The sequence below is a fragment of the Hyla sarda genome, chromosome 2 (genome assembly GCF_029499605.1).
Source record: "Hyla sarda isolate aHylSar1 chromosome 2, aHylSar1.hap1, whole genome shotgun sequence".
In the NCBI taxonomy this organism is placed as follows: domain Eukaryota; kingdom Metazoa; phylum Chordata; class Amphibia; order Anura; family Hylidae; genus Hyla; species Hyla sarda.
Window position 1 is genome coordinate 38,240,479 of NC_079190.1, and position 15,896 is coordinate 38,256,374.

At 42.2% G+C, this 15,896-nt stretch overlaps 1 protein-coding gene across 6 annotated transcripts in view; it reads left to right on the plus strand.

Moving 5' to 3' along the window:
• Window positions 1-15,896, plus strand: part of YAP1 (Yes1 associated transcriptional regulator) — an 83,324-nt gene that overhangs the window by 12,137 nt on the left and 55,291 nt on the right. For 4 of the 6 annotated variants that reach the window (XM_056561550.1, XM_056561548.1, XM_056561549.1 and 1 more), the window contains exon 2: window positions 10,213-10,463. In XM_056561550.1, coding sequence (XP_056417525.1) covers window positions 10,213-10,463 — 251 coding nt within the window. Of the gene's footprint in view, window positions 1-6,827; window positions 6,883-7,032; window positions 7,138-10,212; window positions 10,464-15,896 lie in introns of those variants that run through there. The other 2 variants (XM_056561552.1, XM_056561553.1) reach the window with 2 other exon arrangements.

Below are 15,896 nucleotides of genomic sequence, written 5' to 3' on the forward strand. Positions count from 1 at the left end.
GATCTCTCCCATGATCTATTTATACCCAGGACTGTATCTATAACAAGGGGGCTTCCTCTACGTCTAGAGGAAAGAAGGTTTCTACACCAGCACAGACGGGGGTTCTTTACTGTAAGAGCAGTGAGACTGTGGAATTATCTGCCAGAGGAGTGGTCATGGTGAACTCAATTGTCCAAAAGGGACCTGGATGCATTTCTGTAGCATAACATTACAGATTATGGATAATAGATTTATAGGGACAGAATGCTGATCAGGGATTTATTCTGATGCAAGATTGGGAAGAGAGTTTGGGACAATTTGCATCAGCCTCATAAAGGTTTTTTGCCTTCCTCTGGATCAACACAGCAGGGACACAATAGTGATATAGATTGAACCTGATGGACTCTGGTCTTTTTCAACCTTATGAACTATGGCCCAGATTTATGAGACTGTGTGTGAGAGAAAAAACAGGAGAGATTTTCCCACAGCAACCAATCACAGCTCAGCTTTGCTGAGCTGTGATTGGTTGCTGTGGGAAAATCTCTCCTGTTTTTCTGCCTTATAAACCTGGGTCTATGTAACTATATATTCCTCAGCTCAGTACACTTAAAGGAGATCTCCATTGCTGAAAAACGTATCCCCTATCCTAAGGCTAGGGCATAAGTTTTAGATTGCGGGGGGGTCCGACCGCTGGACCCCTGCGATCTCCTGTACGGGGCCCCGACGGCCTGCGGGAAGGGGGAGTGTTGACCACAGCGCGAAGCGGCGGCTGACATGCCCCCTCAATACAACTCTATGGCAGAGCCGGAGCACTGCCTTCGGCAATCCTCCGGCTCTGCCATAGCGATGTATTGAGGATAGGGGATACGTTTTTCTGCACTGGACTACCCCTTTAAGGTAGGGTCACACTAGGGATCGACCGATATTGATTTTTTTAGGGCCGATACCGATAATCTGTGAACTTTCAGGCCAATAGCAGAAGACTCTGCAAATCAATGAACTGCAGCAGCTTTTGCGGGGCCAGAGACTGCCGCCGCCACCCTCTTCTCTCCCCCTGCCTGTCCTGGGGTCCTCCTGAGTCCAACTGCCGCTGCCCCCCTCTGCCTATCCTCTGGCCAGAGACCGCTGCCGCCGCCCGCTTCTCTCCCCCTGCCGGTCCTGAGGCCAACCACCGCCCCTGCCCTATTGCCTCCCCCATCCCCGGTTTTATAATTACCTCTTCCCGGGGTCCGTGCTACTTCTGGCTCCTGCGACGTCCTGAGCTGATGGTGACGTCACGCTGAGGACGTCACTCGTCATTGTGCAGCGTAGCACACAGCAGTAGCACAGGACGCCGCAGGAGCCAGAAGTAGCCCCGGACCCCGGGAACAGGTAATTATGAAACCAGGGATGGGGGAGGCACTGGGACAGCGGTGGGGGCGGTCTCTGGCCAGAGGGGAGGCAATCGGGCAGCGGCGGTCTCTTGGGAGGGGGGGGGTTGGTCGATCCCTAGGTCACACACAGCTCATACGCAGCGTGTTTCATGCGGCGAGAAATGCGCTGTGCATTTTGCTACGAGCAGACACACGGCGCTTCCCTGCCACAGCCCTGTGTGTGCTGTAAGGTTTGGAGGCCTAACCTTTACTGCACACACAGGGCTGCGTCGGAGGAACCCTGTGTCTGTGCTCATAGCAAAATGTGCAGAATATTCCTTGCTGCGTGAAGTACACTGCATATGAGCTATGTGGCCCTACCCTAAGAATGATTGGAATATGCTCACAATGCCATTAAAAAAAAATTTAAAACATTTAAAAAAATCTTCGTCCCTAATTCAGTTAGGAGGGAAATGCAGTGGGAAAGAGTCCATGGATCAACACCCTACAGTGCAAGAGAAGGTTTTTAGCACATTTCATCCTCCTGCTTCAGATAGTTTCTGTGCGAAATTTGACCAGCAGGTTTTGCAGTTGCTGTCAGTCTCTTCTGTGGACTGTTTGCAGGGTCTCCCTTCTGACTTTAAAAATCCACCAAAAAAGTATTGTTGCAGGTCACACGCAAATGTACTAGTGCACTTTATATCTTAATTTATTTATTTATTTATTTTTAACGTTTTGTTGCTTTTAAAGTCACACACTGAGCCTGATTGTGAAACATATTTGGGGGCATTAACGAAGAGTGGTGTGAATTTTTAACTATTTTAGAGCACAAAAGTTGCAGACTTTTCACCAAATTCATCAAACTGCGCACAGACTTTGATAAATTTCACTGATGGAACTTCTTTAGAAGTCGCAGATTTTGTGCGGACATGTGACTTTTTTGTGTGTGAAAAGTCGCATATACCCTGACTCAAAAGTCGCACAGAAAATGTAGGGCTGGGCTGAATTGACCTGAGAAACCATCTATTTCTGGGATCGTGCGATCATTTTGTGACATTCGCACTTAGTAAATCAGTGACCACTGCACAAAGTGCTCTAAATGGGTAAAAATAATGGAAACATTTCTAAAGCATTTGTGGCACAAACCCTTGTGCGACAGAGAGGAAAAAAAAAGCCATTTAAAAAGCCTTTTAAATGTCTTGATAAATAAGTGGATATTGATGTGCTGCGGTGTTGATGCCGCTTTCAGACGCTGGAATTGGTGGAACTGCAGAGATCAATCAAACAGGTGGGGTCCGATGATGGACAGTTCTTGGCTCCCGATCTGCTCAGATTTGATCACTAACCAATGAGGATTTTATAGAGGACGGGTTGTTATGCTGGCTTTGGTTGGCAGCGAACTCGGGACCTTGGTGTATACAAGGCATAGCTTAAATTCTGCGTGGTTTAAAGGGATACTCCGCCTCTCATCGTTTGGAAGAAACTTCCGAACACTGGAGCTGGCAGCTCGTGATGTCATAACTCCGCCCCTCATGTCATGCCCCTCCCCCTCAATGCAAGTCTATGGGAGGGGGTGTGACAGTGTCATGCCCCCTCCCATAGACTTGCATTGAGGGGGCGGGGCAATGACGTCACGAGCTCCAGTGTTCGGAACAGTTTGTTTGAGTACCCCTTTAAGTGACAGCCACAAAAATTCACACAATTCAGAGTAGAATCTGACATGTGACCAGTTACTGTAAAATCATGAACAGTTTTGGATCGCTTATCCACTTCGTAGCAATGGTGGATAGTATCGGCCCAGGGCACCACATAGTGGCTGGTAAACCTGGTGGTCCAGCACAATATTCTGGCCAATAAAATACTGTTCACCATGATGGAAACCCAATGAACTTTATTAAAATCAAGGTCAGGTGCAGTTGGTGTGTGTCATCTAAGACAGTGGTTCCCAACCCAGCTCTCCGGGTCCACCAACATTCTGGGTTTTTCCGTTACTCCATTGGAAAAGAATAGAACAAATTCTAATCCTGGACTGTTCCTGGACCCCCAAGAGGTTCAGCATTCTTCTGCCCCATGGATTACGGTCTCGAACCTTTCCCTTCTTCCTGTTTGGCTCAAGACAACAGCTGATCATAGGGGGCTTGGCTGCTTCTCGTCTTGCTTGACTAGCCAGCCCCCGATGATGTGTGCGGCCCATCTGTACGTCCCAGCGTTGAATGCATCCCCCACTGTCACGTGATCTCGGTACAGTCTGCAGGTAGCGCGGATGCGCTCAGCTGTTGTCGCAAACAGCCCAGAAAGCTATGACAATCTCAAGATGACAGTAATCCATTGGGTACAAGAATGCTGAACCTTTGGGGGCATGAAATTCCAAACCAGAATGATCCACCCCTGACAAGTACTATGGGTACGTTTAAGGCCCCGTTCACACTACAGGTATCATCCTGCTTTTTATTGCCGTTTTACAATAACGGATGAAGAAAAAAAAACGGATGCAATAATTGGTAACGGATGATAACTGATGACAATCATCCGTTATTTTTTTGTTTTAATGTTTTTTTTTCTTAAAGAAAAAAACGGATGTAACTGGTAATGATGGATGAACATCATCAGGTTTCTTATCAGGTTTTTTAACCCCTTTTTTGTAAAGCTGTACTGAGAATGCTCAGTACAAAACATGGATGTTAGAAGAAAAAATAAAAATAAAAACTGTCGAACTGATAACGGATGGTGTTTATTTATTTATTTTTTATAATTTTTTTTTTTGATGGAACATCCGGATCCCGTAGACTTCAATGTTAAATTTTAATGTCCGTTTTTTCACCATTTTATTTTTTTTAATTATTATTATTATTATTATTTTTTTTTTTTTGCAGGACCAAAAATTAGTGCATGCCGAGTCTTTTGTGCCGGCAAAAATAACTGACCTTAGTAAAAACGGACATACCTGATGCAAAAGGATGTTCAAAAAATCCCATTGATATGAATAGGATTTTTTGAACGGACGTTTTCAGGACTTTTTGCCAGGGGTAATAATGGAGGTTTTTACAGGACGATGCCTGTAGTGTTAAAGGGGACTCTACATATGACTTTGCATCAGGGGCAGGAGCACATCAAAGCTGGAATACCCCATTAATGTCTGTGGTGTTGTGCCTACGTACGGAACTGTGATGATACAAGCCACACATGTAAACTGCAGCCAAATAGGAATAAGCAGAAAATGTACACCTGATCACCTTGGGCTACAAGAAAATGGCCCCCAATGGCTGGGAATGTGAGGTTGGCCCCTGGTTGATTGTTTGAACAGCTGTATTGGGAGATTAAGAGGGAGCAGCAAACAACATATAAGCTCCAGAGCAACAAACAAACATATAAGCTCCAGCCTCAAATGCAGAGACCTCCACCCATTGTGTACTGCGTATTTGTTGTGTATTGTCAGGAATAGAGTTGAGGGAACTTACAGTAAATTGGCTCGTAGCGCCCCTCGCAGCTCGGCTGTTGATTACTTTAGTCTGCGTCAATTAGTTCAGCTTTCCAAGGGCTCTGGTTGCCTGGAAAAGTCCGGGATGACAGTCTTAGGTCTCCTAGGTCTGTATCCACCTTTTCCAGGCAACTGGAGCCCTTGGAAAGCTGAACTAATTTACGCAGACTAAAGTCATCAACAGCCGAGCTGCGAGGTTCTCTACGAGTAGAGATGAGCGAACTTACAGTAAACTCTGTTCGTCACAAACTTCTCGGCTTGGCAGTTGATGACTTTTCCTGCATATATGAGTTCAGCTTTCCGGTGCTCCCGTGGGCTGGAAAAGGTGGATACAGTCCTAGGAGACTTTCCTAGGACTGTATCCACCTTTTCCAGTCCACCGGAGCACCTGAAAGCTGAACTAATTTATGCAGGATAAGTCGTCAACTGCCGAGCCGAGAAGTTCGTGGCGAATCAAATTTACTGTAAGTTCGCTCATCTCTAGCTACGATCCAATTTACTGTAAGGCTGGGTTCACACCACGTTTTTGCAATACAGTTCCTCTATCAGGTTTTTGATTTAAAAAAAAAAACAAAAACGGATTCCTCAAAACCTGACTAAACTGTATCAAAACGTGTATACAATTGAAAACTGTATACATTTTGAAAAATGATGTCCGGTTGCATCGGTTTTATTTATTTTTTTATTTTTTTTTAAGAAAAAGTATACGTTTTTTACTTTTCACTCCATTATGAATAAAGTTTTACTTGTTTGATTGAAATTCAAAGAAAAAAAAAACGAGCAAAGCCGAAAACCGGATGGAACCGTACGCACATACGGTTCTGTACGGTTCCCATTGACTCCCATGTTAAAAAAAAATAAAAATAAAATGATTTTTTTTTCATACGATTTAATAGTTTTTCACCCGGACTTAAAACCGTATGGTTTGAAAAACGGAAACAACCGTATACATTATGGTGCATACGGTTTTGTATAGGAAGTCTATGGGCGCGGTTTTCTGTACGATTGCATACTTTTATTTTTTATGAAACCGTATGCCGAAACCATATAGTAAAATCGTTGGTGTGAACCCACCCTTAGTTCGCTCAACTCTAGACAGGAATAATTGATGGAACGTTAAACTATTTTAAGACCCAAATAGGATGCAAAGCGTGGTTCCAGTAGTCTGCCCCATCTAAGGCTGGGTTCACATCACATTTTTCAACTACGGTTCCCGCATCAAAAACCGTATGGGGAAAAAACGGATGGAACAATATGGGAAAAAGTAAATCGTATGCGTTTTTGAACTGTATACTGTTATTAAAAGTGCATACAGTTCCATCGGTTTTTATAAAAAAAAAAAAAAAAATTTTTTTGATAACTATCCATTTTTTATGGGAGGGGTCTTGGGTGGGAACTTCAGGATGCAAATGCGCATGTGCAAAGAAAAAAACGCATACGGTTTCGCCGTATGGAACCGTATACATGTCCGTTTCCCATTGACGTCCATGTTAACAAAAATAAAAATATAAAAAAAAAGGTATGAGGTTGCAAAACCGTGGTTGAACACGGTTTGGAGTACTGTTAAAAACCGTACGCAACCGTATGCATCAGGGTGATTTGCCTATGTATACCGTTTTCAATACCGTTCCATACGTTTTCACTAATGAAAACGTATGCGGGAACCGTAGTTGAAATACGTGACGTGAACCCAGCCTTACACTTATCAAGCCATAGGCCTTGGGATTAGTTCACACTAGCTCCATAGCCATTTTTATTTTTTTATTTATTTTTATCACAGAACTATGAAGGTTATTATTTTGATGACCTCTTCTTGTAGGCCATAAGTCACATTTCTCTCATGGTTTCCAATGCCTGGCTAGAATATCACTACTACAGCCATCAAATACTGGGACCCTGACAGAACGGCAAAAACGCCAGTGTGAACAAAGCTTTGAAGGATTATTGAAGTTGCTGAGTTGCCCATAGCAACCAATCAGATAGCTTCTTTCACTTTTGAAAAGGCCTGTGGAAAGTGAAAGAAGCGATCTGATTGGTTGCTATGGGCAACTCAGCGACTTTTCCTCATGACAGGTTTTGATAAATCTCCCCCATTACCTCTACACACCATGGCATTCTTCTTGATTGCCCAACCAGGGGGCCTCCAGCTGTGGCAAAACTACAACTCCCAGCATGCCCGGACAGCCTTCGGCTGTCCGGGCATGCTGGGAATTGTAGTTTTGCCACAGCTGGAGTCACTCTGGTTGGGGAAACACAGGTCTATAGGCAGATAAACTGGTGTTCTGTAGCTGTAGTTTGTGCCAGTATGGCTTATATTGAAGCTACTAGGTAGGAAAACAGTAATAATTGCCAAATATTCGGTTTATTTTGGTGCTATAGACTTCTGTAACCGGATGTAAGCCTTCCGCCGCCGCCGCCGTTTTCTACTGTCTAAGGAACATGTGAGGCGTAGACACCTGGGAGTAGAGCTGCGATCGAGCGCTCATTCTAGCATTCAGACCCCGAGCTATACATTACAACAAGCAAGCCGGGACCTGTCACCGCCATCTTGGCGAGGCCTGCAAAGTCAGCTCGCAATTCTACAGCAGATGATGCATGCCTATAGACAGCTCTATATAGATCCACCCCCTACCCAATATTTGGGTCTCCAACCTGTGGACCTCCAAATGGGGCAAAACTAAAACTGTGTGAGTTGCAGTTTTGCAACATCTGGAGTCCCACAGCTTGGAGACCACTGTCATAGTAGGTCCAATGAGACGTCCACAACTCCTTGAGCCTCCTCGGTGGAGCCCACCACCCACTCAACAAGACTGTGCACAACCTGCATCTCAATCGCATGCCTGTAGGTAGCTACTATGTATGCAACTTATGATGGCTTTGGTCCCCCCCCCCCCCCCCCAAATTCGAGGGGCCACACACCTGAGGGTTCAGTAAACAACTACTACTTGGCATTTGAAGAACCAAATTAAATTAATTAATTCAATAAATAAATGAATGGTTCGGGGTTGTGTACTTAAAGGGGTATTCCAGGCCAAAACTTTTTTTTATATATCAACTGGCTCCGGAAAGTTAAACAGATTTGTAAATGACTTCTATTAAAAAATCTTAATCCTTCCAATAGTTATTAGCTTCTGAAGTTTTCTGTCTAACTGCTCAATGATGATGTCACGTCCCGGGAGCTGTGCATGATGGGGAAACTATCTCCATAGGAACTGCATAGTTCCCGGGACGTGAGTCATCAGAAAGCAGTTAGACAGAAAACAACAACTCAACTTCAGAAGCTAATAACTATTGGAAGGATTAAGATTTTTTAATAGAAGTAATTTACAAATCTCTTTAACTTTCCGGAGCCAGTTGATACATAAAAAAAAAATAAAAATAAAATAATAATAATAATAATTTTTGGCCTGGAATAACCCTTTAAGTTTTTTAAGCCAAAGCTCAAGACTCTATTGTGTCAAACTGGTTAGACTTCCTCTTTAGGGGGCTTCTATGTACAGCATTTTTTATTTAATTATTTTTAAATAAAATATATATATAAATTTTTATTTTTTAAAAGGTGCCTCTGCGGTTTTTGAAAGCTATTCTAATAGAAAACAAATATTTAATAAATGGTCATTTTATTTTATGTTAATAATATAAAATAAATAATGGTGCTCATAAAAAATATAATAAAAAATAAAATAAAAATAATTAAAAATAATATAAAAATATAATAAAAAATTGTATATTAAAAATTATTAAATATACCGTAATACAATTATTAAAAATATGAAAAATAATGAAGAAAATTATATAACCATAAAAAGAAGAAATTTTTGTGTTTTATATTAAATATGTCCAAAAAATAGTAGTAAATATGTATTAATAAAATAATGCAATTTATTAATAAAAATACATAAAATGTTTTTTTTTAATTATTATTCCCTAGCCTATATCTGTGTTTCAGATTATTTACCCTTGTGTTACAAATGATCTTTGACTGCTGGCTGTCCGGGCATGCTGGGAGTTGTAGTTTTGCAACAGCTGGAGGCACCCTGGTTGGAAAGCACTGCTGTAGACAAAGATAGTCACAAAAATCTCTGCAACAAATCTTCCTTGTGCAAATTCTGTTCCAAGTTTTCTTATTTGCTTTTCTTCGAGCATCGCTCCATTACACAAGTAGAAGATGCATTATATTTGAAGGCCCTTGGGGCTACATGGAGGACTAGATAATATCTCTTTGTTTCATACTTTATTTGTTTTAGCTGGTGCTACCTCTATTTTCCCCTATTGGGAAGCGAAGAAATAGGTGTTCAGAACCAATCTGGTTGCTATGGGCAATTTCACCGCTTTTCCTCTACACAGGTTTTGATAAATTCCCCCCACATATTCACTTAATTACCCACATACCTGTTTTATCTTAGGATAACTCTTTGTAAAAGTTCTCACTGTAGACATTGTTTTCGTTGGAGGGTGTCTTGGAGTACATGACTATTCCGAGTTTTTGGGATCACTTCCAATATTTATCTTGGAGGTTATCGGTGGTGAAGAGAGGTCTAGAGAACTCCAGTGATTAAAAACTTGACATTGAGACACGATAGAAGCCTTTGTTTGGAGCAGCCCGAAAAAAGCGTTCGGAACATTTAGTTCCAAGCTGGCCAGTGGAGTACCCCTTTAAAGGGAATAGGTCACGTTTAAAGGGGTACTCCAGGGAACAAAGCGTATCCACGGGATAGGGGATAAGTGTCTCATCACAGAATGGACTGAGCGCTTGGACCCCCACGATCTCCTGTACAGGCCGCATAATTGGATGAGAGGGCAGAGTAAAATGGGCAGAGGTGTCATCAGAGAGCACTGTGGTCAAGGAGAAAGGAAATTCAAAAAGAAAAGAACTTCCTGTTGATCATAACAGCAGCTAAGTACTGGAAGGATTACGAGAAGTCATTTACAAATCTGTTTAACTTTCTGGCATCATTTGCTTAAAAAAAAAAATGTAAACAAATTTCTTATTTCGTAGAATTTATTGATCAAAATCTCTACCTAATTTGGTCATAGGAGTCAAGTGGGTGGTCTTGATTGGTGACTGACAGCTGTCTATGCATGCTCATACAGGGAAGTCTGTCAATCACTGAGTGGGTCACCACCCACTGGACTCCTAAGACAAAAAAAAAAAAAGATCACTACATTTTGAGTTCGACTGAATAATTTTTTTCCCCCCATAAAACTCTCTGGAAACAGTTAGGACACTTGGAGCCCACCATGTTCTTCTTAAGGTTGATATGTTGTCTTACAGAAGAACTTCCTGGTGTGTGTGTGTGTGTGTGTTTTTAAATTATAATTTTTTTTATTGGTTGAATGCATTTCGTAAACTATCTATAGCAGGCAAATTTTCTTAAGAGTAACCCTTTTGCCTCCTCACAGGCCAGCACGGACGGTGGATCTGCAGGGGCGTTAACTCCTCAGCATGTTCGCGCTCACTCCTCTCCGGCCTCTCTGCAGCTTGGCGCCGTCTCCCCGGGTGCGCTCTCTCCTCAAGGAGTTGTCTCTGCCCCAGGACCTGCCCCCCCAAATCAGCATCTTCGGCAGTCGTCGTTCGAAATTCCGGATGAAGTCCCCCTGCCGCCGGGATGGGAGATGGCCAAAACTCCGTCGGGACAAAGATACTTTTTGAAGTGAGTCACTGCCTCGTGTAACTTTATTTATTTGGTTGCAAATCCATTTATTTGCTGTATTTTTGTGAAAAAAAATACATAAAATGTGTGTATCTATATACAAATTGTATAAAATATATTCTTAAATTATTATTTTTTTTTTTCCCTAATACATGCTTACCGATTGTAGGTTAGAATTTTGTCTAGTCATCATGGGCAACCGAAGTAATTTTATTTCACCTGGGCCCATAAGAGGACTGCAGCTACATAAATGGGCAGAGCAGGGTGTGATGGATATCATTTGGTTTGCACAATAATGTAAGAATAGAATTCATTTGCATAGTCTATTACTATATATTTTATATAGATCTAAACTCTCCTGGACAGCGTGGAGTCCTTATCTGACAGGTTAGGGCAATCCTGGTATAACCGGTCCTAAGGAGCTTGAAGATAATCCTTTATTATTGGTGCTATGGGTGGAGCGTTGTCACTATGAAAATATGTTTATTGTTGGATGATCGCCTCCTTTTATTCGGAATTAGAACCTCAAAGCTGCCGAATGTGTAGGGAATTAAGTGTCAGTCATTGGTTGACTTTGTGTAGAGTTTTTGGGGGAAACCCCTCGTCTGCAATAAAATTTCACAATAAATGCAATATCAATAGCAATGATCTCCAAACTGTGGACCTTTTTAAGATGTTGCAAAACTAAAACTCCCAGCATGCCGTTGGCTGTCTGGACATGCTGGGAGTTGTAGTTTTGCAACACCTGGAGATCTGCAGTTTTGAGAATCGTGATCTATAGTTAAAGCTACCCTGTATATAGCTGAGATTTATGGAGATATATAGATATAGTTATATTTATCTCTGCTCAAAAAGAAAATAAAGGGAACACTAAGATAACATATTCTAGATCTGAATGAATGAACTAATCATATGAAATACTTTCGTCTTTACATAGCTGAATGCGCTGACAACAAAATCACACAAAAATGATTAATGGAAATCAAATTTATCAACCCATGGAGGTCTGGATATGGAGTCACACTCAAAATCAAAGTGGAAAACCCCACTACAGGCTGATCCAACTTTGATGTAATGTCCTTAACACAAGTCAGAATGAGTCTCAGTAGTGTGTGTGGCCTCCATGTGCCCGTATGACCTCCCTACAATGCCTGGGCATGCTCCTGATGAGGTGGTGGATGGTATCCTGAGGGATGTCCTCCCAGACCTGAACTAAAGCATCCGCTAACTCCTGGACAGTCTGTGGTGCGACGTGGTGTTGGTGGATGGAGCGAGACATGATGTCCCAGATGTGCTCAATCAGAGTCAGGTCTGGGGAATGGACGGGCCAGTCCATAGCATCAATGCCTTAATCTTACAGGAACTGCTGACACACTCCAGCCACATGAGGTCTAGCATTGTATTGCATTAGGAGGAAACCAGGGCCAACCGCACCAGCATATGGTCTCACAAGTGGTCTGAGGATCTCATCTCGGTACCTAATGGCAGTCAGGCTACCTCTGGCAAGCACATGGAGGGCTGTGCCATCCCTCAAAGAAATGCCACCCCACACCACTACTGACCCACCGCCAAACCGGTCATGCTTGAGGATGTTTCAGGCAGCAGAACGTTCTCCACGGCGTCTCCAGACTACAGTCACATGTGCTCAGTGTGAATCTGCTTGCATCTGTGAAGAACACAGGGTGCCAGTGGCGAATTTGCCAATCTTGGTGTTCTATATATAATCTTTGGGGTTGTGTGTGTATAGATAGCTAGATATACACACACACTTTTGCTGTATGAAGTTGGGGTATACCTGGTCTATGCCCTGAATAAGCTGCTTTGCACCGAACAAATTTTTTTTCAACAACTTTTTGTTGTGCTGCTTTTCTACATACACATATATATGTGTGTATACTGGACTAGAAAGTGCAACAGGCCAGTTTTCAGTTTGGTGAATAAATCCAATCTATAGCTGACTCTGGAGTCTAGCACACTATGTTCACCTCATTAAAATGAATAGGGTACTGCACAAGGCTGTTTTGAAATGCTTGACCCCCCCCCCCCGGTGTATGCTCCAAAAGTGGTGTGAATGCAGCCTTATAGATGCATTTTGCTGTTGTGTAACCAGTGTCACCATGTAGCCCTAGCCGTAGGTTCAGCATTTGTTAAACTTATTTTTTATTTTTTTTTTGTGAACCAGAAAGTCTCTGTAAAGGAATTTTCTGTGACTTGAATATTGCTGGCATATGGATCGTTGTCTGTTGAGCAATGTCGTGGTGCCACAGCCTCTCAGATCCTATGATAAATGGATGTCCATGGCAAAATGTTAACTAGACTGTTGTGTTGGGTCTTTTTTTTTTTTTTCTTCAAAAATTGTGTAGCTATGCCAAAGTCACATTGAGAAGTCTCTAAACCTCAACTGTGACAAAATATTACCGCAAAAACATGGTACAGGCAAAGATAAATTCCCCCTATGTGTAACTTAATCTGCCAATCCTCAATTGGTATGGCTGAGTTCAAAGAGTGGGAATCCAACAAGTCCTCCCACAACTTTTGTTTTCAGTGTGGTTGAACTAAACTTTTGAAACCAAACCCGGTATAACACAAGAATTGGTACCTCTATGCTACTTTTCATGGTTGCAGTTGCAATGGAGTTTCCACCAATGTCTGCAGTGATTTAGTAGGTGGGCCCATACAGTGGTTAGCTGCAGAGTTTACAGCTCCCTTGACTTGCACTGCCTGCCTCTGTGTTCTATGCAGAGTCTCTGGTTTGTCCTATGAGATGCTGCTTGTAAGAGGGAGAGGCCGTCACAGGAGACAGACTAAAGCTGCATCTCATAGGAATACACGAACACTGCACAGCGTGAGCTAGGGAACAGAAGTGCTGTGCCACTGATCTAGCTCGGTCTGTGCTTAGACGTGTTTTTCAACCAGCGTGCCTCCAGCTTTTGCAAAACTACAACTCCCAGCATGCCTGGTGGCTGTCCGAGCATGCTGGGAGTTGTAGTTTTGCAACAGCTCGAGGCACCCTGGTTGGGAAATATTGGCTTAGAGTGTGAAGTCTGATCACTGCACTTGCTCTTTTCTCTTTGCAAAGCCAGAGGCATCATATAAAATGAAGACTATATTAAGAGAACCATATCAGAAAGGGAAATATATATATACACCAGGCATAAGAACATCTATATTATACTATGATAATATCTTATGCTGCACTATAGAAGCAACTTATTATTTATTAAATTACTAGCTGAGTACCCGGCGTTGCCCGGTTTTTCCTTCCTAATCCTTGTTGGGGAGGAAAATAAACATAGGAGGAAGCTTTTGACTTCATATCCCCTCCTCATATATTGTCCTATCCCGACCTCCCATCCCGTCCTCACGTCCTGTAATATGTGTACCAGGTATTGAAATATCTCCAGCCGTACAGACGTTATGTGAGAACATACATTTACCATTGATTTGCATGGGACTTTAAGCAAAAAAAAACCTGACCCTCACAAATGGGGGTAGTTAAGGGTTAAATTAACTATCCTATATTTTAAGTGGACATATAAGTAACATGTGACCAAGTATTATGCAAATATCTCCAGCCGTTTGGAAGTTATGTAGTAACATATATTTCCCATTGACTTGTATAGGACTTTAAACATAAACCCCGCCCCTGGCAAATGGGGGTGAGTAAGGGTTAAATTACCTATCCTATGTTTGTTGTTGACATATAAGTAACACGTGTGCCAAGTTTCATGTTAATATCTTTAGCCGTTTGGACCTGATGCTGGAACATACACACATACATATATATACACACACATAAATACACGTTGAGATATATATATATATATAAAATAATTTTAGTATTATGGGTAGTAGGTAGTGGTAGTTAGTTAGTTAGTTAGTATTAGTAAGAAATTGCAGAAGCTCTAACAAACCTGAAATGTTGTGTAGACAGCTTTTATTACCTATTTTAAGGGGTACTCCTGTGGAAAACTTTTTATTTATTTTCTGGTGCCAGAAAGTTAAACAGATTTGTAAATTACTTCTATTAAAAAATCTTAATCCTTCCAGTACTTTTTAGGGTCTGTATACTACAGAGGAAATTATTTTCTTTTTGGAACACAGAGCTCTCTGCTGACATCATGACCACAGTGCTCTCTGCTGACATCTCTGTCCGTTTTAGGAACTGTCCAGAGCAGCATATGTTTGCTATGGGGATTTTCTCCTACTCTGGACACTTCTTAAAATGGACAGAGATGTCAGCAGAGAGCACTGTGGTCATGATGTCAGCAGAGAGCTCTGTTCCAAAAAGAAAATAATTTCCTCTGTAGTATTCAGCAGCTAATAAGTACTGGAAGGGTTAAGACTTTTTAATAGAACTCATTTACAAATCTGTTTAACTTTCTGGCACCAGTTGATTTAAAAAAAACAAAAAATAAAACACAGGAGTACCCCTTTAAATCCTGAGATGACTCCCAAGTCATCCTGTGACTTGTGGTTCGCCCCCTCTCTTCTATACAGGAGGCGTACACCCACAGCTGACTTTCCTGAACTTTTCACTATGTAAATCTCCTCCCCCTCTCCCTTTAAATACCTGTAAAAGTGCACATATGGATGTGTTCCTCTGTATCTCCTCGCACTGCCCTGGTTTCCTTATTAAGGGCTCATGTTTCACTAGAACAATGCGGAGCCTTAGACTGTAAAGTACACACAAGTCTGGCAGAGTGCTATGCATGAGCGAGAGCGTTTGTTCCCCAGCAGACATCCTAAGTAAATGATTGAATGGGCCGCTGACTGTGAGGGATCAGACCTGATGGAGAAAAGGCCTGGATAGAAACTAGGTTGTTAAGCAAAATAAAGGGGCTGCTTTCTAAATCCCTCCCTGCTGGGATCACATGCTGACCTGCCGGGCGGCTTAACCCTTCCTGACTCGGAGAGAAGTTGGCGGTCTGGATGCAGCCATCCTTTACAATAGGAAATCAGCTTGTTGCTGTACAATCGAATTGAAATACAATCTCATCTGTGGGATTTTTGCAGTTTGAGGTAAGTACTGAAGGAACCTGGATTGAATCTCAGACTTTGAACACTCTTTAAACTTGCACAGTTGCGTCATCAGGCAACTTTTACATCAGGGCTTAACAGATTAGTTATGAATCTAGGAGCCTGCAAAAAAAATTGGGAGCTGGATGGGGGCACAACACACAAGGTGACATATGATCAGTCATTATTGTCCCCCTCATCTTTCCTTATGTTAGTCATTAGTGTCCCCCTCATCTCTTGTGTGTCACAATCATTAGTGTCCCCCTCATCTCCCATCATGTGTCACGATCATTAGTTTCGCCCTCATCTCCCATCATGTGTCCCCCTCATCTCCCATCATGTCACAATCATTAGTGTCCCCCATATCTCTTTATGTGTCCCCTAATCTTCCATCATATCACAATCATTAGTGTC